The 26,533-nt window shown below is 38.2% G+C and overlaps 1 protein-coding gene across 1 annotated transcript in view; it reads right to left on the bottom strand.

The window, feature by feature from the left end:
- Positions 1–26,533, bottom strand: part of METTL15 (methyltransferase like 15) — a 595,857-nt gene that overhangs the window by 379,864 nt on the left and 189,460 nt on the right. Inside the window, exon 3 of the mRNA XM_053720395.1 lies at positions 5,240–5,376. Within this exon, the coding sequence (XP_053576370.1) occupies positions 5,240–5,376 (137 nt within the window). The remainder of the gene's footprint in view (positions 1–5,239; positions 5,377–26,533) is intronic.

Below are 26,533 nucleotides of genomic sequence, written 5' to 3'. Positions count from 1 at the left end.
GTTTGTGTAAAAGAATAGACAGAGCAGAAATTTGTCCCTTTAAAGAACTAGCTGATAATCCTTTGTCCAAACCCTCTTGGAGGAAGGACAATATCCTAGGAATCCTAACCGTACTCCATGAGTAATTCTTGGATTCACACCAATGAAGATATTTACGCCATATCTTGTGGTAAATTTTCCTGGTGACAGGCTTTCGTGCCTGTATTAAGGTATCAATTACTGACTCAGAGAAGCCACGCTTTGATAGGATCAAGCGTTCAATCTCCATGCAGTCAGTCTCAGAGAAAGTAGATTCGGATGATTGAAAGGACCTTGTATTAGAAGGTCTTGTCTCAGAGGCAGAGTCCATGGTGGAAAGGATGACATGTCCACTAGGTCTGCATACCAGGTCCTGCGTGGCCACGCAGGCGCTATCAATATCACCGATGCTCTTTCCTGTTTGATTTTGGCAATCAGACGAGGGAGCAGAGAAAACGGTGGAAACACATAAGCCAGGTTGAAGAACCAAGGCGCTGCTAGAGCATCTATCAGTGCCGCTTCTGGGTCCCTGGACCTGGATCCGTAACAAGGAAGCTTGGCGTTCTGGCGAGACGCCATGAGATCCAATTCTGGTTTGCCCCAACGGAGAACCAATTGAGCAAACACCTCCGGATGGAGTTCCCATTCCCCCGGATGAAAAGTCTGACGACTTAGAAAATCCGCCTCCCAGTTCTCTGCACCTGGGATATGGATAGCTGACAGGTGGCAAGAGTGAGTCTCTGCCCAGCGAATTATCTTGGAGACTTCTGACATCGCTAGGGAACTCCTGTTTCCCCCTTGATGGTTGATGTAAGCCACAGTCGTGATGTTGTCCGACTGAAATCTGATGAACCTCAGTGTTGCTAGCTGAGGCCAAGCCAGAAGAGCATTGAATATTGCTCTTAACGCCAGAATATTTATTGGGAGGAGTTTCTCCTCCTGAGTCCATGAACCCTGAGCCTTCAGGGAGTTCTAGACTGCACCCCAACCTAGAAGGCTGGCATCTGTTGTTACAATTGTCCAATCTGGTCTGTGAAAGGTCATACCCTTGGACAGATGGGCCCGAGATAACCACCAAAGAAGAGAATCTCTGGTTTCCTGATCCAGATTTAGTAGAGGGGACAAATCTGTGTAATCCCCATTCCACTGACTGAGCATGCATAATTGCAGCGGTCTGAGATGCAGAAGCGCAAATGGCACTATGTCCATCGCCGCTACCATTAAGCCGATTACTTCCATGCACTGAGCCACAGTGGGGCGCGGAATGGAGTGAAGAACACGGCAAGCATTTAGAAGTTTTGATAACCTGGACTCCGTCAGGTAAATTTTCATTTCTACAGAATCTATTAGAGTCCCTAGGAAGGAAACCCTTGTGAGAGGAGATAGAGAACTCTTTTCTTCGTTCACTTTCCACCCATGCAACCTCAGGAATGCCAGAACTATCTCTGTATGAGATTTGGCAATTTGAAAGCTTGAAGCCTGTATCAGGATGTCGTCCAGGTAAGGAGCCACCGCTATGCCTCGCGGTCTTAGGACCGCCAGAAGTGAGCCCAGAACCTTTGTAAAAATTTTTGGGGCTGTAGCCAACCCGAATGGAAGAGCTACAAATTGGTAATGCCTGTCTAGAAAAGCAAACCTCAGGAACTGATGATGATTCTTGTGAATCGGAATGTGAAGGTAGGCATCCTTTAAGTCCACTGTGGTCATGTACTGACCCTCTTGGATCATGGGTAAAATGGTTTGAATAGTTTCCATCTTGAATGACGGAACTCTGAGGAATTTGTTTAGGATCTTTAAATCCAAAATTGGTCTGAAGGTTCCCTCTTTTTTGGGAACCACAAACAGATTTGAATAAAACCCCTGTCCTTGTTCCGTCCGCGGAACTGGATGGATCACTCCCATTACAAGGAGATCTTGTACGCAGCTTAGGAATGCCTCTTTCTTTATCTGGTTTGCAGATAATATTGAAAGGTGAAATCTCCCTTGTGGAGGAGAAGCTTTGAAGTCCAGAAGATATCCCTGAGATATGATCTCCAACGCCCAGGGATCCTGAACATCTCTTGCCCACTCCTGGGCGAAGAGAAAGAGTCTGCCCCCTACTAGATCCGTTGTCGGATAGGGGGCCACTCCTTCATGCTGTCTTAGAGGCAGCAGCAGGCTTTCTGGCCTGCTTGCCCTTGTTCCAGGACTGGTTAGGTTTCCAGGCCTGCTTGGATTGAGCAAAAGTTCCCTCTTGTTTTGAAGCAGAGGAAGTTGATGCTGCACGAGCCTTGAAATTTCGAAAGGCACGAAAATTAGACTGTTTGGCCTTCGATTTGGCCCTGTCCTGAGGAAGGGTATGACCCTTACCTCCAGTAATGTCAGCAATAATTTCTTTCAAACCAGGCCCGAATAAGGTCTGCCCCTTGAAAGGAATGTTGAGTAATTTAGACTTTGAAGTCACATCAGCTGACCAGGATTTGAGCCATAGTGCCCTACGCGCCTGGATGGCGAATCCGGAATTCTTAGCCGTTAGTTTAGTCAAATGAACAATGGCATCAGAAACAAATGAGTTAGCTAGCTTAAGAGTTCTAAGCTTGTGAACAATTTCAGTCAATGGAGCTGTATGGATGGCCTCTTCCAGGGCCTTAAACCAGAATGCCGCCGCAGCAGTGACAGGCGCAATGCATGCAAGGGGCTGTAAAATAAAACCTTGTTGAATAAACATTTTCTTAAGGTAACCCTCTAATTTTTTATCCATTGGATCTGAAAAAGCACAACTGTCCTCAAACGGGATAGTGGTACGCTTTGCTAAAGTAGAAACTGCTCCCTCCACCTTAGGGACAGTCTGCCATAAGTCCGTGTAGTGGCATCTATTGGAAACATTTTTCTAAATATAGGAGGTGGGGAAAAGGGCACACCGGGCCTATCCCACTCCTTACTAATAATTTCTGTAAGCCTTTTAGGTATTGGAAAAACATCAGTACTCACCGGCACTGCATAGTATTTATCCAGCCTACACAATTTCTCTGGCACTGCAATTGTGTCACAGTCGTTCAGAGCAGCTAATACCTCCCCAAGCAATACACGGAGGTTCTCAAGCTTAAATTTAAAATTAGAAATCTCTGAATCAGGTCTCCCCGTTCAGAGACGTCACCCACAGACTGAAGCTCTCCGTCCTCAGGTTCTGCATATTGTGACGCAGTATCAGACATGGCTCTTACAGCATCTACGCGCTCTGTATCTCGTCTAACCCCAGAGCTATCGCGCTTGCCTCTCAATTCAGGCAATCTGGATAATACCTCTGACAGGGTATTATTCATTATTGCAGCCATGTCCTGCAAAGTAATCGCTATGGGCGTCCCTGATGTACTTGGTGCCATATTAGTGTGCGTCCCTTGAGCGGGAGGCGAAGGGTCCGACACGTGGGGAGAGTTAGTCGGCATAACTTCCCCCTCGACAGACCCCTCTGGTGACAATTTTTTTATAGATAAAGACTGATCTTTACTGTTTAAGGTGAAATCAATACATTTAGTACACATTCTCCTATGGGGCTCCACCATGGCTTTTAAACATAATGAACAAGTATCCTCTGTTTCAGACATGTTTGTACAGACTAGCAATGAGACTAGCAAGCTTGGAAAACACTTTAAAGCAAGTTAACAAGCAATATTAAAAACATTACTGTGCCGTTAAGAGAAACAGATTTTGACAAAATTTGAAATAACAGTGAAAAAAGGCAGTTACACTAACAAAATTTTTACAGTGTATGTAACAAGTCAGCAGAGCATTGCACCCACTTGCAAATGGATGATTAACCCCTTAATAACAAAAACGGAATAATAAATGACAAAAACGTTTTTTAAACACAGTCACAACAACTGCCACAGTCTACTGTGGTTGTTACCCTCCTCAAACACAACTTTGAAGCCTTTTGAGCCCTTCAGAGATGTCCTGTATCATGCAGAGGGAAGCTGAATGTCTCTGTCAGTATTTTTAACTACACAGAAAAGCACTAAAATAGGCCCTTCCCACTCATATTACAACAGTGGAAAGCCTCAGGAAACTGTTTCTAGGTAAAAATCAAGCCAGCCATGTGGAGAAAAACTAGGCCCCAATATGTTTTATCACCAAGCATATATAAAAACGATTAAACATGCCAGCAAACATTTTATATTGCACTTTTATAAGAGTATGTATCTCTGTTAATAAGCCTGATATCAGTAGCTATCACTGCATTTAAGGCTTAACTTACATTAATCCGGTATCAGCAGCATTTTTCTAGCAAATTCCATCCCTAGAAATATGTTAACTGCACATACCTTATTGCAGGAAAACCTGCACGCCATTCCCCCTCTGAAGTTACCTCACTCCTCAGAATGTGAGAACGGCAGTGGATCTTAGTTACTTCTGCTAAGATCATAGAAATCACAGGCAGATTCTTCTTCTAATGCTGCCTGAGATGAAACAGTACACTCCGGTACCATTTAAAAATAACAAACTTTTGATTGAAGTTAAAAAACTAACTATAATACACCACTCTCCTCTTACTACGTCCATCTTTGTTGAGAGTTGCAAGAGAATGACTGGATATGGCAGTGAGGGGAGGAGCTATATAGCAGCTCTGCTGTGGGTGATCCTCTTGCAACTTCCTGTTGGGAAGGAGAATATCCCACAAGTAATGGATGATCCGTGGACTGGATACACTTTACAAGAGAAAAGAGCAGACACTCCTCCCCCCCCCTCCTTCACCGCTTATGAAAAGACAGATAACATAAACAGGAACCAGCAGGAGTCTGTAAACGCGTGTATACATCTGGCACTGTGGGGCTTGGTTAGGAGTCTGACAATCAGCACAATGCTCTTAGAAAATAAGCAAAACTATAATTTCTTTTATAAAAATACTCCCAGATGGGTTATATTAATGGATTATCTACTAAACATTTATGCAAAGAAAAATCTAGTGTTCAATGTCCCTTTTAATGTCACAATATTGTACCAATTAATTAGATCATATTAGATCAATAAACTTTCCAACTAACAGTAGGAATATATAAGCCTATTAATTTTCTAGTTGCAAATGCCATGCTCTTTAAGTATTTAACTTGGAGGAAATTATGTATCAATATGACACATTTCACATTAAACTAAATCTTTGTTTCATAAAGAAAAAAAAAATAACAGACTTCTTCATAGAACTGAGCAATTTATAAAAACAAAGTATGAAAGAAACTTAACTTACCCGCTACTTTGTGAAAGCGTTTGCGCTATTGTGTAAGCGGCTGGGTCTCTGTCCAATGCTAATATTTTAAGGTTAGGTGCTTGTTTCAGTATAGCTGTAGTGTGACCTCCCGCACCAAATGTCATATCCAATATAGTCTAGGGGGAAAAAAATAGTATTAAATTGTAGAATTGTATTCATGATTATTGAGAGCATAAACTGCTGAAATAAAATATCAAAATACTGCCCCCCATACTTTTCACATGTTTAAACACTGCAGAATATGCACATACCGACTGAATAAACAAGCTTAAAGCAAAGGATTATATACAGACATGAATAAATAAAATTAAATCTGCAGAGACAAATACAGTACTTATAGGAAAAGGTTAAAAAAAATAGAAACTAAATAATGGTAGAAATAAGTATCATTAAAGGATAAAAAGGTCAAAATACAAATGTGCATAGGTGCATTTCAATGTGAAATAGAAGTATTTTTACAATATACTTCCAATAGCAAAAATGCTTCTATAGTAAAAGTTATTGTTTTTTCTGCAGCATACGCACATATGCTGTGAGGGCCGTGCACCAGCATTCAAACAGTAGCTTATATGACACAAACTATGTCTACACAGAAGCTATTTTGATCTCTCTGAGCCTGAATACTGGTGCATGGCCCTCACAGCATATGTGTGTATGCCGCAGAAAAACAGTAATGATTTTTACTAACAGCCTTTTTGCTAATGAAAGTATATTGCAAAAATGCTACTTTTTAAAATTAAAATGCATTTATGCACCTTTAATGTTGACCTTTCTATCCTTTTAATTAAGGATCGCTTTAATATTACAATGGACATTAAATGGTATGTTAATACTATCAAACAATCACTATCTGACAGGGTTAATAAAAAATATAACTTTTATTTCAAACAATAAATAAAAACAATCACACAGCAATTAAAACAAAACAAACCAATACTTTTTTATCTCACATATGGGTTGTCTGACACAATGTCAGGCAGTAGTCACAAAGGCCATTAGGTACATTCATTTAGGAAAAGGAGTATAAAGTGATGAAAATATCATTTTAGCCTCACAAAATCGCATGTTGCACTCAGGAATCTGTTAAATAAAGACTTAACCATATTTTGAATGTGCATTGTTTGAGATAAAAAAAAAGAAGTTACGTTTTAGGTTATGGTGAGTGCTAGTAAATGATGTTTCTATCATTATTTCGTTTCTACCAGTGCTTAATATAGTTCACCCTCACAATCACATACCTGGTTCTATATTGTAAATATTCTTCTAGATTTGTGACTATAGTGCATTGTCTTTACTTTGACCTCCATATACTATTCTTTTGAAAAGTAAAAAAAAAAAAAAATAATAATAAAAAAATAATGTATATATATATATATATCTTCCAAAGAGCATATAAACATATACACATATGCAGGTTTGTGTATTCAAAACAAGAAAATTAAAAGGGCATGATTGTCACAATTAAACATTCATGTTTGAGACAGGGAGTACATTTAAAAAAGAAAATTTGTTTTCCTTTTTCTTTTGGTTGCCTTGATTAAAATGTATCTTTTCCACAAGAGCATAGTGAAGTGAGTTCAGGAATGTGCATGTGTACTAAGCACTTTATAACAGCAGTGTGTGCAGTAATGTTATACAAGCAACCTGTAGAGGGAGCTTTAGCTGCAGCAGTCAGTGCTGAGTGACAGCAGAGAACACCCACAGATCTGCCTCCACTCACTATTGCTGCACAGATTTTTAGAGTGTCTCCTATCCAAAGATAGATACATTCTCAGTTTGTGTTCAGTCTTCTTTAATAAACAGTGCTTCTATTAATACAGCCTATTTTCAAACTAACAGCACTGTATAAAGAGTTCACCAAGTTCTTTATAACAAATATATGTGATGCACGTAGAAGGGGTTACTGCTTACCCCTTACTAATGCTTACAATCCAGCAGAAATTCCACTGCACCACAATATATCTTAATAAGAAAATGTCTTACTTTATTCTTCACAAAAACAATACATCATGCAAGGCCAGTTGGCCGAAATGTTGCATAATCTATTTATACAGCTGTCATCTGCACTAGGTTAACTTATTATAGTTTTACCATAGAGTGGCTGAAAGTATTGCACTCTAAAGCTCCTGCTAGAGGTAGCCTGTATAACACTCCTACTGCTGCTTAGTGTACACTCCTGTGCATACTTCAGTACGCTCTTATAAAAAGAAGAATACAGTTTCAGCAAACTATATCCTTAGAAAGATAACAAAAATATATTAGAAGACAATAGGAACATTTTTTTTTTTTAAAATTGCACTCTGTATCTGAATATTGAAAGTATCATATCCATTTAAAATGGAATACTAATGACTAAGGATTAATTCAATACGTTTAGTACATATTTCAGCACTTTGCTTCTGGATAGCAAGCATTCTAAGTCAGATGATTTTTTTTTTCCAAATGTCTAACTGTGAAATGGCTAAACAGTTACTTTAGCTGAGAAATGAAAGAGAAGAGGGATATTGTACACATATATTTTTCTTTTGAATAGACAAGCTTAAAGGGACATTGTACACTAGATTTTTCTTTGCATAAATGGTTTGTAGATTATCCATTTATAAAAACCCATCTGGGAGTGTTTTGTAACAATGTATAGTTTTGCTTATTTTTAAATAACATTGTGCTGATTTTCAGACTCCTAACCAAGCCCCAAAGCTTTTTTTAAATTGTACGCTGTATCTGAACAAGGAATCATTTCCACCTTCACGTCCATTTAAAAACATAATTTATGCTTACCTGATATAAAAATGTTTTTCCAGATATTGTGAGTCCACGGCATCATCAATTACTAGTGGGAATATCACTCCTGGCCAGCAGGAGGAGGCAAAGCTGTTAAATGTCACTTCCCTTACCCATAACCCAAAGTCATTCAGCCGAAGGGAAATGGAAAAAGAAGATAAGAAGGTAAGCTTAAATTATGTTTTCTTTCCTAAGATATGGTGACCCCAAGCCATCATCAATTACTAGTGAGAACCAATACCTCAGCTAGAGGACACAGATGATTAAAGCGGGGCAAGACAGGTAACCCAAACAGAAGGCACCACCGCTTGAAGAACCTTTCTCCCAAAAGAGACCTCAGCCGAGGCAATAGTATCAAATTTGAAAAATTTGGAAAAAGACCAAGATGCAGCCTTGTAAATCTGTACTACAGAAGCTTAATTTTTAAAGCCCAAGAAGAGGAGACAGCTCTCATGGAAAGAACCGTAATTCCCTCAGGAAGCTGCTGACCAGCAGTCTCATAGCAAAATGAAATAAACTTCTCAACTTGAAAAAAATAAAAATAGAAGAAACTTTCTTACCCTAATGTATCCAAGGGAAACAAACAACCAGGGCAGTAGACTGGCGAAAATCCTAATCGCCTGTTAAAATTTAAAACACTCACAACATCCAGGTTGTGCAACAACATTCTTTATGAGAAGAAAAATGGAGGGGAAAGGAGGGGAAAAAACAGTTTAAACCTCCCCCCCCATATGCACCTTCCCCATATGAATAAATTCCCTTCTTTTTTTTCCCTACCTCTCTCTATATCTGCTCTCCTCTCTTTCCACTATTCCTTCACTACCTACCTTATCTCTCCCTTCTTTGGAACACTCGACTTAAGTAAAGTATCTTCACCTAAAGCGAATGTACGTAAGTATAATCTTTATCAAGCAAAAAAAACAACAACAAAATAAAAAAATAAAAAAACGCTCTTGGGGGACCCAAGCTTTCTCAAAACACATATAATGCCTAAATCATTATTCCCCTTACACATTTCCATACCAATAGGAGAGACAACAATGGTATATTTAGCATAAAAACTGTTGAACCATGTAGTTCATGTATCTTATTATGTATAGATTCTGGAAGTATGTTTTCTCTGACATGAAACATGTATTACTGTTGTCATTCTATTTAATCCAATAAAGAATGATATAAAAAAAAAAAAAAAAATTCTGTCCAAACCACTTAAAGGGACACTGAACCCAAATTTTCTCTTTCGTGATTCAGATAGAGCTTGCAATTTTAAGCAACTTTCTAATTTACTCCTATTAACAATTTTTGTTAGTTCTCTTGCTATCTTTATTTGAAAAAGAAGGCATCTAAGCTTTTTTTTTTGTTCAGTACTCTGGACAGCAGTTTTTGATTGGTGGATGAATTTATCCACCAATCAGCAAGGACAACCTAGGTTGTTCACCAAAAATGGGCCGGCATCTAAACTTACATTCTTGCATTTCAAATAAAGATACAAAGAGAATAAAGAAAATTTGATAATAGGAGTAAATTAGAAAGTTGCTTAAAATTGCATGCTCTATCTGAATCACGAAAGAAAAAAAAATTTTGGGTTCAGTGTCCCTTTAAGGAAGGAAACCTAGCCTAGTGTGAAGAACTGCCTTATCGGTATGAGAGATAAGATAAAGCGAATCCCGCTGCAAAGCTGAGAGTTCCAACACTCTCCGAGCAGAAGAGATAACAAAAACTTCAAAGATAACACCTTAATATCTATGGAACGTAAAGGCTCAAACGGAGCCTGCTGCAAAACTTAAGAACAAAGTTAAAGGGACACTGAACCCAATATTTTTCTTTTGTGATTCAGATAGAGCATGATTTTTTAAGCAACTTTCTAATTTACTCCTATTATCAAATTTTCTTTATTCTCTTGGTATCTTTATTTGAAATGCAAGAATCTAAGTTTAGATGCCGGCCCATTTTTGGTGACCAACCTAGGTTGTCCGTGCTGATTGGTGGAAAATATCCATCCACCAATCAAAAAGTGCTGTCCAGAGTTCATAACCCAAAAAAGCTTAGATGGCTTTTATTTCAAATAAAGATAGCAAGAGAACGAAGAAAAATTGATAATAGGAGTAAATTAGAAAGTTGCTTAAAATTGCATGCTCTTTCTGAATTACAAAAGAAAAAAATTGGGTTTAGTGTCCCTTTAAAGCTCCAAGAAGGAGCAACAGACTTAAACACAGGCCAGATTCTGACCAAGGCCTGACAAAAAGATTGCACGTCCGCCAGATGCTTATGTAGCAAAATAGAAATGCAGAAATCTGACCCCTCAGGGTACTCACTGACAAACCTTTCTCCAGAACCTCCTGGAGAAAAGAAAAAAACCTAGGAATCCTGACCCTTCTCCAAGAGTAACCGTTGGAATCACACCACTAAAGATATTTATGCAATATCTTATGACAAATCCTTCTAGTAACTGGCATGGAGACATAGTCTCAATGACCACGCTCAGAAAAAAAAACATAACTTATGTAAGAACTTACCTGATAAATTAATTTCTTTAATAGTGGCAAGAGTCCATGAGCTAGTGACATATGGGATATACATTCCTACCAGGAGGGGACAAAGTTTCCAAAACCTCAAAATGTCTATAAATACCCCTCCTACCTCACGCATACCTTATTTTAACGTGTAGCCAAGAAGTGAGGTGTAAAGAAGGAGTAAAAAGCATACAAAAAGAGGAACTGGAAAAAATAAAGTGCTTTATACAAAAAATGATAACCACAAAAAATAGAGTGGGTCTCATGGACTCTTGCCACTATGAAAGAAATTACTTTATAAGGTAAGTTCTTACATAAATTATGTTTTCTTTCATGTAAGTGGCAAGAGTCCATGAGCTAGTGACATATGGGATCTAATACCCAAGATGTGGAAATCCACGAGTCACTAGAGAGGGAGGGATAAAATAACAACAGCTAAATCCTGAGAGAAATTAAATCCAAAATAATTACATTTTCTTAAAAAAAAATTCTAAAAACTCAAATCAAAGGCATTAGAATCAAACTGAGACAACTGCCTCAAATTTAGTAAAAGTATGCAAAGAAGACGAAGTTGCAGCTTTGCAAATTTGATCAACTGAAGCTTCATTCTTAAAAGCCCAAGAAGTGGCAACTGATCTAGTAGAATGAGCTGTAATTCTCTGAGGCGGAGACTGCCCCGCCTCCAAATAAGCTTTGTGAATCAAAAGTTTCAACCAAGATGCCAAAGAAATGGAAGGCTTTCTGACCTTTCCTGGAGCCAGAAAAAAAACCAAATACACTAGAAGTCTTTCTGAAATCTTTAGTAGCCTAAACATAATATTTCAAAGCTTGAAGCACATCCAAAGAATGTAAAGATCTTTCAAGAGTATTCTTAGGATTAGGACACAAAGAAGGAACAACAAGTTCCCTATTGATGTTGTTAGGAAAAAAATTTAATGAAGTCTGCAAAACAGCTTTATCTTGATGGCAAATCAGATAAGGAGACTCACAAGAGAGAGCAGATAATTTGGAAACTCTTCTAGCAGAAGAGATGGCCAAAAGAGATAACACTTTCCAAGAAAGTAATTTAATATCCAGAAAATGCATAGGCTCAAAAGGAGGAGCCTGTAAAATCTTCAAAACCAAATTGAGATTTCAAGGAGGAGAAATAGATTTAATAACAGGTTTGATATGAATCTAAGCCTGAACAAAACAGTGAATGTCAGGAAGTTTAGCAATCTTTCTATGAAATAAGACAGAAAGAGCATAAATGTGTCCTTTTAAAGTATTTGCAGACAAACCCTTATCCAAACCATCCTGAAGAAACTGTAAAATCCTAGTAATTCTGAAAGACTGCCAAGAATAATTATGAGTGGAACACCATGAAATATAGGTTTTCCAAACCCGATGGTACATTTTCCTTGAAACAGACTTACAAGCCAGAATCATAGTGCTAATCACCGAGTCAGAGAAACCTCTATAACTAAGCACTAAGCGTTCAATTTCCATGCCTTCAAATTTAGAAATTTGAGATCCTGATGGAAAAACGGCCCTTGAGACAGAAGGTCTCAATAGCCTTAAAGGAAGTGGCCAAGGCTGGCAACTGGACATCCGAACAAGATCCGCATATTAAAACCTGTGAGGCCATGCTGGTGCTATCAGAAATTGTTCCATTATGATCTTGGAGATCACCCTTGGAAGAAGAACCAGAGGCAGAAAAATATAAACAGGTTGGTAAAACCAAGGAACTGCTAAAGCTGCCTGAGGATCCCTGGACCTGGAAAGGTATCTGGGAAGCTTCTTGTTTAGACGAGAGGCCATCAGATCTATTTCTGGAAGACCCCATATCTGTAAAAGATGAAAAAAAAACACATCTGGATGGAGAGACCACTCCCCTGGATGTAAAGTCTGATGGCTGAGATTATCTGCTTCCCAATTGTCTACACCTGGGATATGAATCGCAGATATTTGACAAGAGTTGGATTCTGCCCAAGAAAGCATCCAAGATACTTCCTTGATTGCTGAAGGACTGCGAGTCCCTCCTTGATGATTGACATATGCCACTGTTGTGATATTGTCTGTTTGAAAATGAATTTAAAGTTCTATCTTCCATAGAGGCCATGACTGAAGAGCTCTGAAAATAGCACAGAGTTCTAAAATATTGATTGGTAACCTCGCCTCCTGAGGTTTCCAAACCCCTTGTGCTGTCAGAGACCCCCAGACAGCTCCCCAACCTGTAAGACTTGCATCTGTTGTGATCACAGTCCAGGTAGGATGAACAAATGAGGCCCCTTGAACAATAAGGTGATGGTCTAACCACCAAGTCAAAGAGAGTTGATTGTTGGGATTTAAGTATATCAGTTGAGATATCTGAGTAAAATCCCTGCACCATTAGTGCAACATGCAAAGCTGTAGAGGTCTCATATGAAAACGAGCAATGGGGATTGTGTCCGATGCTGCCGTTTTGAGACCTCATCTCTTGTCTGTCAGAGAAAGAGTCATGAACACTGAATCTATCTGGAAACCTAAAAAGGTGATCCTTGTCTGAGGAATCAAGAAACTATTTTGTAAATTGATCCTCTAACCATGTCTTTGAAGAACCCACACTAGTTGTTTCATGTGAGATTCTGCTAAATGAAAAGATTGAGATAGTACCAAGATATTGTCCAAATAAGGAAACACAGAAATACCCTGCTCTCTGATTACAGATAGAAGGGCACCAAGAACATTTGAAAAGATTCTCAGAGCTGTGGCTAGACCAAATGGAAGAGCGGAAAATTGATAATGCTCGTCTAGAAAAGAGAATCTCAGATAACGATAGTGGTCTGGATGAATCGGAATGTGAAGATAAGCGTCCTGTAAGTCTATTGTAGACATGAAATGACCTTGCTGAACAAAAGGCAGAATAGTCCTTATAGTCACCATCTTAAAAGTCGGGACTCTTACAAAACGATTTAAAAATTTCAGATGCTGAATTGGTCTGAACAAATCTTCTTTCTTTGGAACAATGAATAGATTTGAATAAACCCAAACCCCGTTCCTGCAGAGCAACTGGAACAATCACCCCTGAAAGCTCTAGGTCTGAAACACATTTCCGAAAATCCTGAGCCTTCACAGGGTTTGTTGGAATATGAGAAAGAAAGAATCTTCCCATGGGTTGGTCTTATTCTGAAACCTATTTGATACCCCTAAAAAACAATATTCTGAATACACTGATTTTGAACAGAAACTATCCAAATGTGTTGAAATAATTTCAATCTGCCCCCCACCAGTAGAACTGGTTTGAGGGCCGCACCTTCATGCAGTCTTAGGGGCTGGATTTGTTTTTTTATAAGGCTTGGATTTATTCCAATTTGGAGATGGTCTCCAATTAGAGCCAGAGGCCTTAGGGGAAAGAGAGGTCTTTAGTTCTCTATTCTAACGATTGGAAGCTTTAAATTTACCCTTAGATTTCTTATCTTGGGGTAGAAAAACTCCCTTTCCCCCGGTGATAGTGGAAATAATAGAATCCAATTGAGAACCAAATAAATTACTATCCTGAAATGATAAAGATAGTAATCTAGATTTAGACACCATATCAGCATTCCAAGATTTAAGCCATAAAGCTCTTCTAGTAAGACATAGATTTAATATCAATCTTAATTACATCAAATATAGCATCACAAATAAAATGATTAGCATGTTGAAGTAAAAGAACAATGCTAGACAATTCAAGATCTATTAACTGTTGAGCTAAACTGTCCAACCAAAAAGTTGAAGCAGCAGCAACATCAGCCATAGAAATGGCAGGTCTAAGAATATAGCCAGTATGTAAATATGCTTTTCTAAGATAAAATGTAATCTTTCTATCTAAAGGATCCTTAAAAGAAGTACTATCTTCTATAGGAATAGTAGTATGTTTGGCCAGAGTAGAAATAGCCCCATTAACCTTAGGGACTTTTCCCAAAACTCTAAATTAGCCACAGGTAAAGGATAAAGCTTTTTAAACCTAGAAGAAGGGTTAAAAGAAGTACCAAGTTTAGACCATCCCTTAGTAAACATATGAGAGATAACATCTGGAATAGGAAAAACATCAGGAGTAACATCAGAAGTTTTAAAAACAGAATTTAAACGTTTGCTATTCTTGTTATCAGGAGTACTAGATTCCTCAACACCCAAAGTAAACAATACTTCCTTAAATAAAGAACAAATATATTCAATCTTAAAAAGAAAGGTTGATTTATCAATTTCAGTTTTTGAAGTAGGATCCTCTGAGCCAGATAAATCCTCATCAGCAGAAGATACTTCAATATGCTGTCGATCAATACAAGCTTCATCAGATTTATGAGAGTTTAGGAGAGACCTTTTACGTTTATTTGAAGGCAGAATAGCAGTCATAGCCTTCTCTATGGCTGCAGCAATTTAATCTTTTATATCTACAGGATTATCATGTACATTAGGCTGTGAAGGTTTAACAGTAGATGTATTTGTACTTAAAGGGATAGTAAACCCAAAAAATATGTTCAATTCTTTCAAAACTTCTTTATATAATAAAGCAGTTTGTAATTGGTACCTTTGTACAGTTACCTTTCCATTTCTTGTCATTTTAATTGAAAGATTAATTCTGTGTCAAACCCATTTTCTGCTCATTATTATGGAGCCTGTTATGATGTTCTACCTAGGTAGAAACATCATGGCGGCCCGCATGCGCAATTCAACTATGTGTATTGACAACGAATGCGCAGACTTGCCCCCTGTCTCCAGCAGCGCTTTCAGCTGTCTACTGAGAAGAGGCATTAGCATAAGTTCTCAACGGCTAATTAGTATACTAGAGCTGCATCTGTAGCCAAGTGAAAGATTTGTTTCACAATTATCACAGAAACCGGCATCAACAGACTCACTGAGTATCATTCCTGAGCATCGCTTGGAGGGGCAGCTTCACACCGGCAGTGGAGGAAACATTTAGGAGAGCAGTGTGTAGGTTACAATTCTTCCCTGCCTGTGATTTAGTGCGTCTGTGCTTCAGACATGGAATACAGAAAAAATAACATTTAAACAAAATATCCAATTTCCTCAAAGTAGCAGTTTCAGGAATGGGAAAAAATGCTTATGATAAAATTAAGGTAAAAAGCAAGCAACTTAGCCCCTCTATGAAACAAATGAGAGCAGAGAGCAAAAGAGGGAGAGACTTAATATAACAAATTTTGGCGCCAAGAATGGCGCAAATGCAGAAAGAAACTTTTGGTGCCAAAGCTTAACAAGTGAAATGAAACGACTCACGTCATAACAGGCGCGACTTCACACCAAAAAAACTTGCAACAAGAAAGTCACAAGAAATGACGCTACTCATGTCACGACAGGCACGGCTTTCCAGCAAAAAATTTTGTGACAACAAAATTTAACGCTAAAAATGTTGCAATAAAAAGTAACATTCTGCGTCACTGTGAGCCTAAGCCCACAACAATTTTTAAAGAAACAGATTTCAAGTTACAACTAACTGGTAACCCCAGGTAAGTCTAGAAAACTCCCATAAACTTAATTTCTATGCTGAAACTGTTAGACTGCAAAGGGAAATACACAGACCTGACTCATGGCAAATATATACAATATACATTTAAAACTTTATAAGATAAAGTGTCTAACATAGCTGAGAGTGTCTTAAAAAAATGAATCTCTGCGACCAATTACAGAGAGCCTTAGAATAGATTTTCCATGGCGTCATCAGGCAATACTCCCTTCACATCCCTCAGACAAACACTGTACTTGAAGAGGAACTGGGCTTCAAAATGCTTAGAAGCGCCTATCACAGAAGAAAATCAAGCACATCTTACTTCACCACCTTCACAAGGAGGCAAAGTTTGTAAAACTAAGGTATGAGTGAGGTGGGAGGTGTATTTCTAGGCATTTTGAAGTTTGGGAAACTTTGCCCACCCCTGGTAGGAATGTATATCCCATACGTCACTAGCTCATGGACTCTTGCCACTTATATGAAAGAAACTAAGCATTCATACTCCAAGCATTCAGCTTCAGAGGAACAAAATTTGGATGAAGGAAGAACCCTAAATCAGAAAATCCTTCCTCAGAGACAGCCTCCAAGGTGGAGAGACGACATATTCACTAGGTCTGCATACCAGATCCTGCAAGGCCACGCAGGGGCTATTAGAATCATCGCCACTCTCTCCTGTTGGATACGAGCAATGACTCGTTGAAAGAGAGCAAACAGAGAAAACAGGTATGCAAGACTGAATCCCAATAAAAAATGCCAAAACATCTATCAGAGCGGTCTGTGGATCACTCAACCATGAACCGTACCATGGAATCTTGGCATTATGCCAAAACACCCTCAGAAGCCAACCCCATTTGAGGATTACCTGGAGAACACCCCCGGGTGGAGAGCCCACTCCCCGTGATGAAACATCTGTTTGTTCAGAATTCCAATTCCCAAAAGTCCACCTCTGGAAAGTGGATGACAGACAGCAATTGTGACCATCCGCCCAGTAAACAATCCAAGTCACCTCCTACATGGCTAAGGAACCCCGAGTTCCTCCCTGGTGGTTGATATAAAACATTGAGGCGATATTGTCCGACTGGAATCAAGTAAGGACGATTGAGTCCAAGCCATCAGAGAGCTGCAAAAATGCTCTCAACTCTAAGATGTTAAAGAGGAGAGCAGAAACTTCAGAGTCCCTGCACCTTAAACAAGACCCAGACAGTTTACCAGTTTGCGTCCGTGGTCACATAACCCATGAATGTCTCCAGAAGCTCGCTCCCTGAGACAGAAACTCCTGGAAAAAAAAAACACTGCGGGAGAGAGACTCTTGTTGACTGATCTAGCTATTTCCTCTGAGACAGAACCAAATGTTCTCCATGTTATGGAAAAAAGCAAAGGGAATGATGCCCATGAACCATCAGACCAATACCCTCCAAACATTGAGTCACTGAAAGTGAAGGTAAAATCAACTGCAGCTAGATCCAAACTCCCAACCTTCTGGTTGCAAGGTGGCTAAGCTGTCTACCAGACCACTAGAACTTGCTGTTGGAAAGACAGGAAACTGCAGAGAGAGGAAAAGGAATGAATCCTAGATTATCTGACATCTGTTAGAAATCTTCTTCTAGATAGAGAATCTATTAAGGTCCCCCCAATAAATCACCCTTGAAGATGGAGCAAGGCATTCTACTCTAGATTAATTTCCTATCCATGGGAAAGTAGATTGGAAAAGAGAGTTTGCTCAAAGGAAGGATGACACCTGAACCAGATATTGTCCAGAAAAGCACCCTTGCAATATCCCAAGACCGAAAAGTCTGTTTAGGATGACTAAACTCAGAACCCCGAAACATGGGAACAAGAAATACAGATCCTTCAGGTCTATGTTCGAAAAGAACAGGCCCTCTAGAACCAAAGGAAAATGGATACTACTTTGAAGGTCAGAACCTGAGAAACTTAAGGTAAATACCTCTGTTCCCAGACAGGAACTGGAACTATCACTCCCAGAGAGGAAGGTCCTGAACTCAGTTCAGGGAAAGTCTCCCATCATACCTGGATTAGCAGATACTCGAAGGAGAAAACTGCCCCTGGGAGGAAATCTTAGATTACACTAAGTGTGGTTGGATTCTAAAAGACATGACTGACCATGCAGAAAGAGGAATAGGAAAACTTTCCTTTAGTCTTACTCTCTTGATGTGTGGTAGAAAAACCTTTTTTTACCTGAAAAGTCAGAGGATAATTCTGCCAGATCAAGTCCAAACAAGGTCTCATCCTTGAAAGGAAACACTGGAAGCATAACACCAAAACTTCATCTCCACCTTGCACCGAAGGCAAAGAGAATGACTGGGGGTTATGGATAAGGGAAGTGACATTTAACAGCTTTGCTGTGGTGCTCTTTGCCTCCTCCTGCTGGCCAGGAGTGATATTCTCACTAGTAATTGATGATGCTGTGGACTCGCCATATCTTAGGAAAGAAATGGTATACTAATGACTAAGAATTAATTCAATACGCTTAGTACATTTTTCAGCACTTTGCTTCTGGATAGCAAGCATTCTATGTCAGATGATTTTTTTTTCAAATGTCTAACTGTGAGCGAATGTCCAAAGTTTTAGCTGTATACTGATGTCTACAGATTAAAGCTTGCTTCTGTTTGTCTAATGGGTCTTTTACTATGTAGGGAAAGGGAGAGGGGGGTGTGTTTGCTCATACTGATTTACCATCCCCTTTCACTGGGTGTCTCAGCCTAACCTCATCAACAGTGCTAAACTTGGAGCTTCTAAGTAAGTTTTTAAAAGGTTTTATACTGGATTTTTATATCAGTATCTGTGCATATTATTCTTTACAGTAGTGTCTATTACATGCAGTTATTTGAAAATTGGTGTATACTGCCCCTTGAACGTGCACACAATTTATTTCACAGATAAAAAAAATGGTATATCTTGTTGCCAAATTGTAAAACCATAGTTCTGCTTTTATTACAAAGAAACAAATCACCAACAGGCAAGCCTTCCGTGTTGCTTTCACAATCAAGTTACATTTTTTAATCAGATATAACTACATTATATTATTTCTCTCATGTCCCTATGAATAACAATGGGATATCATACTGGTTCTTTGTGCTATGAGTCACGTTATGACGGTTTGGCTGTTCACCTCAGTGGAATTTCAGAAGCCATTTGTGACTATACACTTTTGTAAACTCCTTTTTTCCCTCCACGTTTAACTGTTTATCTCAAGATTTACAGTGAGTAATATAATGGCAGCTTTACTGTTTGAAAGAGCTTATTAGAAATCAATGCTTTATTTTATAGCGTGGCCTAATCTTGCAATGCCTTTAATAACTTACGTGACAAGTTTATTGTGTGCTCCAGAACAATAAAGTTACACAGACACCTCTAAATCAAGTTGAGTGTTTTTTTAAAGAGTATTAAAAACTGTCTGTAAGCTTACTTTACAAAAAATATATATAGTTCTGTCAAACAAATGCATAACATTTCAGCATTGTTAGAATGCTGCTGGTTAAAATAGTCATGCTAGCTGTTTAGGCCCAAATGCTTATAAACTGTCTGAGGGAAGAAACAGACTGCTGTGGAAAATGAGGAGTTAAATCTAATACCTATCTTTACTCCTTAACCCTACTTACCATCTCTAGCTGCAAATATAATTAAAGGGACATGATGAAAAAAAAATGCATGCACTAAATCATTACAGTGTGTCATTTTTATATTACTGATCCTAGTTTACTAGCTGTTTAACCCTCCAAAAGGGGTTAAACGCAGGTAAAGTCCTGCTTGGGAGCTGTGCCTGGCCTGCAATGCTTGCAGCTCCCAAGTAGAAACCGATCATTGAGCCAATCAGCACAAGTAGCTGCCAATCACCAGTCATTCCCTGCTCAATAGCTGCAATGGCAGTTAAGCACATAGTAAGCTAGGATCAGTCGAAAAAAATGACACGCCCTAATGATTTAGAACGTGTAAATTTGCTTTGCAATGTCCCTTTAAAATGCGCCCAAATTGAACCAGGAAACATTTCACAATTACTATAATGTGCAATCCGTTTTGGTTGCACCATTACAACTAAATAGCGGATTTCCTGCCTGTGTACAGTAGGTTATTTTGTTTCTTTGAATACTGTGAGGGTCTTAAACGCTTTAAAACAGTCATTTGTATACACACAGATTATAAATAAATAAGCAAGTAAATTATTTGATAAATAAAAAATACTACATACAGTAGCACATGAAACAGAACCATACTGTACTTATAGAGATAGAAAAGTCAAAATTAAATGTGCATGATTCAGATAGAGCATGTCATTTTAAAACACTTTTAAATTAATTTCTATTTTCAAATGTACTTTGTTCTCTTGGTATTTATTGTTGAAAAACAGTATGTGGAAAATAGTTGGTGATTGGTGCCTGCACACATTTGTTTCTTGTGATTGGCTGACTAGATGTGTTTAGTTGGCTCTCAGTCGTACATTGCTGCTCTTTCAGCAAGGGATATAAAGGGAACAAAGCAAAATTGTTAATAAAAGTAAAATGTAAAGTTGTTTAAAAATGGATGCTCTTTCTGAATCCTGAAGAATAAAATTGTTTCATGTCCCTTTAATTAAATAATCTCACTCTTTTTGACTGTGTGTAAGACATAATTTAAGATTAACAGTGGGAGGTTGTAGGCTTAGTAAGGGAGACCTATCAACAGGGTTAGGGCAGACTTATGTGTGTTGTGGTGGGGTTGGCGTGGGGTTAGATGGTCCCTAGTTATTTTTTAAAAGCAAAACAGTTATGAGGCATGGATAGCTGTGGAATGCTGCATAAGGCCATGAAATGAGTCACAAAAGGTATCTTAACATCAGGGCTACAGAATGAATCAGTCAATACTGCTACTAGGTTCTAGTGTCAGATGAAGAAAGGGAAGGATCTGGAAGTTCAGATGACAACTGATTAAATCCATAATAAAAGGACCAAATGGGAGGGTTAATTTGAATAAAAATATGTGTTCAACTTCTATTGAATTATTCGTAATGTGTGAGTTCCAATCTCCAAACAAAAATGTAAATATCTAGACTGTATTCTTCTAGAGTGATAGTATTGCCCAGTGGTTGATAAACCATGTTTGCTTACCCTAATAAGAAAACAACAAAGAATGGTTCATTTGGGAAACTATTAAATGCAACTGATTCTGTTAGAAGTTCTACTGCTAAGATTTTTTCTCTCCATTTTTGTGCCCCAGGCATAACATCAGGTATCAGATTCAATATAATATGTAGAGATATCCCAAAATAGCTTTTAAGTCTCCATAGGATATAACCACCATGAAAGTTCCTCCTTATCTTCCTGAGATAAGGAGATGGGTGTTATAATAGCAACCTAAACCTTTCCAGAGACTGGACGCCTTTATACATTGCAGATCTTTATAATGGAATCGAGCAGGGGAAATTGAATGTATTGAAGCTAATAGATGATAGCAAGACTACATTTTGACCAAGGAGAAGATTTCTTTTTATAGATTTGACAGTGAAGGGAGGAAATAAAGAACATAAATTTAAATCTGAAAATAGAAGCCAATCTTTTTTCTATGAGGCATTCTCTGAAAAGTTGAATGCAATTCATCTTAAAGTGTTGGCAATAAAGTAATTAATGTCTCCTATTCTGATGACTAATCTGAATCAACAATTTGTGTTACAAATGCGTGGCTGAGTAAAGAGTTTGAATTATTAGGATAGGTCAAAAAACACTGCCACAACCTTTTGGTCATTTCAAAAACATCAAAATGATAAAAACAAAAAAAAATTAAAAAAAAATCAGTTTGATGGGGCACTCAACCTTGTCAAAAGTTAAGGTTTTTATGAAGGAATGTAATTTGTTTATGAAGGTGTCACCAAATGCACCCACTGATCAATAATTCTAACTCTGTGAGGGTTAAATCTGTGGAGATGGCAAAATATGCATTCTCTGGGAAACAGAAACTGTAACATATTTCATACAATATCTGTAGTGATACCTAATTTAAGCTTAGGGCATTTTGTTGTCAAGTTGTTCCCAACCTCTCTTTATACTGCTCATCTAATCCAAAATCAATAGGTGTATCATATTTTGAGCCATCAATGTTGTAAAACCATGGATATATTTTCAGCAGAAAATTCCAGTTTGTGCTCAGCTTTAGCACCTTTTTTTTCAGGAGGGATGATATCCCTATTTCTATTTTAACTCCTCAAGAACCAAGGGTGCAGGGCTCATCGGTATCAATATGATTTTAGTAGGGTCTTACCTGAAGCCTTTTTAACACTTGAGAAAAAAAGGCATAGTACAGATACATTTTCTAATTCTTAATTTACATTTTTATGAACAATTAGTGTGAATGGTGTTAGCAGGTTCCTTTAAAAATATTTTAATCTCCTCATTACTAGATTAATGTTAGCAGAGACAAGCACTTTATTTTATCAGAACATTTAGTTGATAATTTACCCTAAAATATCATTATTTATTGTTTGCATGTTCTTAAGATGGTCCAGACATTAATAAATAAATATATGTATATGAGTATGAGCCAACCAGTAAAACAAGTAAGTACCAATTATGATTTTTTTTTTTTTTTTTTTTATTTAATTATTCAATTCATTTGATAATGATGTAAGAAATTAACCTGAATGGACTAATACATTTTCACAGAAAGAAATAATTGAGAAAAGGTTACATAACTTTTTTTTTCAGTTCTGAGGTAAACATAGTAATTTAGTGAATCTAGTCAACTGACCTGTACAAACCACTAAATCTGTGAAGAAATAGTTCATTTTAAATTGAGGTTAAAACATGTTTTAGATTTTTAAGGTAAATGGATCAAGTGCAAAACAATTTAGAAAGTGTATTTAATGAAAGAGAAGGGTGTTTGGGGGGGGGGGATAAAAATAAAAAATTGATAACAGAAAAAGGGGAGATCAAAAACTGAACACATGAGAATCAAAGACATAAAGAACTGTTAGTATTGGTCAGAAAAGGTTATAGTGGTATTCTCCTCTTTCATTAGTGCCTACAATTGGATAATTTGCATAGTTCAATTTCAGTTGAATTATGCAAATGTTCTATTTACAACAGTGTATACTTTTATTGTAAAATTAAACTTGTGTTCTATAGCATTGCTAGTATGAAGTAGTATAAATAATATCATAGATCAGTAAAGATAAAATTAGATAGGACTCTATAGTCTTAAAAATAAAAGAGGAACTCAAAGACCACTTGGTTCAGACATATAACTAGCTGTGGACAGTAAAAAAACAAACAAATAAAACAACAAAACAAAATAATTGTGTTAAAAGACGTAGTAAAGGTTTTAAATGAAGACCCAAAAATCAGAATTAGATTCTATAGAGAAGCTAATTAATTCCATTTTAGGACTTGAAAGAATGTCCCAACTTTGAGGTGAACACTATACTTTGCCTTAAAAAAAATCTTTAATTATGCAATAACCCCCCTAAAAAAAAAAACATTCCAATTTACTTCCATTATAAAGATGTGCACAATCTTTTTATATGCATACATTCTAGGGCATTTGCTTCTACTGATCGTGTACAAGAGTTCACAGTATATCAGTGGCGTATTTAGGTGTTGTGCTGCCCTAGGCACTCAAATTCTTCTGCCCCCCCCCCCCCAAGTTGTAGCCTCAGGAAGTAACGTGATTTTTTTTTTTCCCATGACATTTCAAAAGTAAATGTTCTCCAGGACTTGCAAAACACTTGCATACACTCATACACAGGCACACACATATATAAACAAACACCTCTGATGAAGCGCAGGTACGCCTGCGCGAAACATGTCAGGTGCTCTTATTGTCTGACTATGTCCTACTTTGTGGAAAAATAAACGTTTTTGATTATCACAGCACATGGATAGCCTGAGCAGTGTTTCTTTTCGCTTTCTTCTATATAAACAAACACATACATATTCACAGACAGACACATACACAGATATGCACATACACACTGTCACATGCGCACACACACACACATATAAACCCACACATATAGACATACACACACATTACACATATCTACCTTGTGCTGCAATATATATATAAAAAACACAGATTTTTTGAAACAATACTTCCCTAAACACAATACTGAGTGCTAAAAGCCAACAGAAGTAAAGGCAACAGCTAGCTAAATATATGAAAGGTTCAGTGTTACCTTTAAATTGTAAGCGCCATGTGCACTCTCTTATAATGCCCCCCTAGAATGTAAGCTCCTTGGGCAAAGTATCTCGTTATATACTGTTGTATGCAAAAGTTTAGGCACCCCTGACAATTTCCATGATTTTCATTCATAAATAATTGGGTGTTTGGATCAGCAATTTCATTTTGATCTATCAAATAACTAAGGGACACAGTAATATTTCAGTAGTGAAATGAGGTTTATTGGATTAACCGAAAATGTGCAATATGCATCAAAATGAAAAAAGACAGGCGCATAAATTAGAGCCTCCTTTAGCAGAAATAACAGCCTCTAGACGCTTCCTATAACCTGTAATGAGTGTCTGGATTCTGGATGAAGGTATTTTGGACCATTTCTCCTTGCAAAACATCTCCAGTTCAGTTAGGTTTGATGGTTGCCGAGCAAGGACAGCCCGCTTCAAATCACCCCACAAATTTTCAATGATATTCAGTTCTGGGGACTGGGATGGCCATTCCAGAACATTGTACTTGTTCTGCTGCATAAATGCCAGAGTAGATTTTGAGCAGTGTTTTGGGTCGTTGTCTTGTTGAAATATCCAGCTCCAGTGTAACTTCAACTTTGTGACCGATTCCTAAATATTTTTTTCAAGTATCTGCTGATATTGAGTGAAATCCATGAGACCCTCAACTTTAACAAGATTCCCAGTACCGGCACTGGCCACACAACCCCACAGCATGATGGAACATCCACCAAAAAAACAGAATTTATGCTTACCTGATAAATTACTTTCTCCAACGGTGTGTCCGGTCCACGGCGTCATCCTTACTTGTGGGAATATCTCTTCCCCAACAGGAAATGGCAAAGAGTCCCAGCAAAGCTGGCCATATAGTCCCTCCTAGGCTCCGCCCACCCCAGTCATTCGACCGACGGACAGGAGGAAAAAATAGGAGAAACCATAGGGTGCCGTGGTGACTGTAGTTAGAGAAAATAATTCATCAGACCTGATTAAAAAAACCAGGGCGGGCCGTGGACCGGACACACCGTTGTAGAAAGTAATTTATCAGGTAAGCATAAATTCTGTTTTCTCTAACATTGGTGTGTCCGGTCCATGGCGTCATCCTTACTTGTGGGAACCAATACCAAAGCTTTAGGACACGGATGAAGGGAGGGAGCAAATCAGGTTACCTAAACGGAAGGCACCATGGCTTGCAAAACCTTTCTCCCAAAAATAGCCTCCGAAGAAGCAAAAGTATCAAATTTGTAAAATTTGGCTAAAGTGTGCAGTGAAGACCAAGTCGCTGCCTTACATATCTGATCAACAGAAGCCTCGTTCTTGAAGGCCCATGTGGAAGCTACAGCCCTAGTGGAGTGAGCTGTGATTCTTTCAGGAGGCTGCCGTCCGGCAGTCTCATAAGCCAATCGGATGATGCTTTTAAGCCCAAAGGAAAGAGAGGTAGAAGTTGCTTTTTGACCTCTCCTTTTACCAGAATAGACGACAAACAGATAAGAAATTTGTCTGAACTCTTTTGTAGCTTCTAAGTAGAATTTTAGAGCACAGACTACATCTAAATTGTGTAGCAAACGTTCCTTCTTTGAAACTGGATTCGGACACAAAGAAGGTACAACTATCTCCTGATTAATATTTTTGTTGGAAACAACCTTTGGTAGAAAACCAGGCTTAGTACGCAAAACAACCTTATCTGAATGGAACACCAGATAGGGCAGAGTACACTGTAGAGCAGATAACTCAGAAACTCTTCTAGCAGAAGAAATAGCAACCAAAAACAAAACTTTCCAAGATAACAACTTAATATCTATGGAATGTAAAGGTTCAAACGGAACCCCTTGAAGAACTGAAAGAACTAGATTTAAACTCCAGGGAGGAGTCAAAGGTCTGTAAACAGGCTTGATCCTAACCAAAGCCTGAACAAATGCTTGAACATCTGGCACAACTGCCAGTCGTTTGTGTAGTAAGACAGATAAAGCAGAAATCTGTCCCTTTAGAGAACTCGCAGATAATCCTTTATCCAAACCTTCTTGTAGAAAGGAAATAATCTTAGGAATTTTTATCCTATTCCATGGGAATCCCTTGGATTCACACCAGCAGATATATCTTTTCCATATTTTATGGTAAATCTTTCTAGTTACCGGTTTTCTGGCTTGAACCAGAGTATCTATCACAGAATCTGAAACCCCACGCTTTGATAGAATTAAGCGTTCAATCTCCAAGCCGTCAGCTGGGGGGAGACCAGATTTGGATGTTCGAATGGACCCTGAACAAGAAGGTCCTGTCTCAAAGGTAGCTTCCATGGTGGAACCGATGACATATTCACCAGGTCTGCATACCACCACACAGGAGCTATCAA

This window comes from Bombina bombina, chromosome 7 (assembly GCF_027579735.1).
Source record: "Bombina bombina isolate aBomBom1 chromosome 7, aBomBom1.pri, whole genome shotgun sequence".
NCBI classification, from domain to species: domain Eukaryota; kingdom Metazoa; phylum Chordata; class Amphibia; order Anura; family Bombinatoridae; genus Bombina; species Bombina bombina.
Note: the sequence above shows the minus strand (reverse complement) of the source record. Positions and strands in the feature narration are given on the sequence as shown.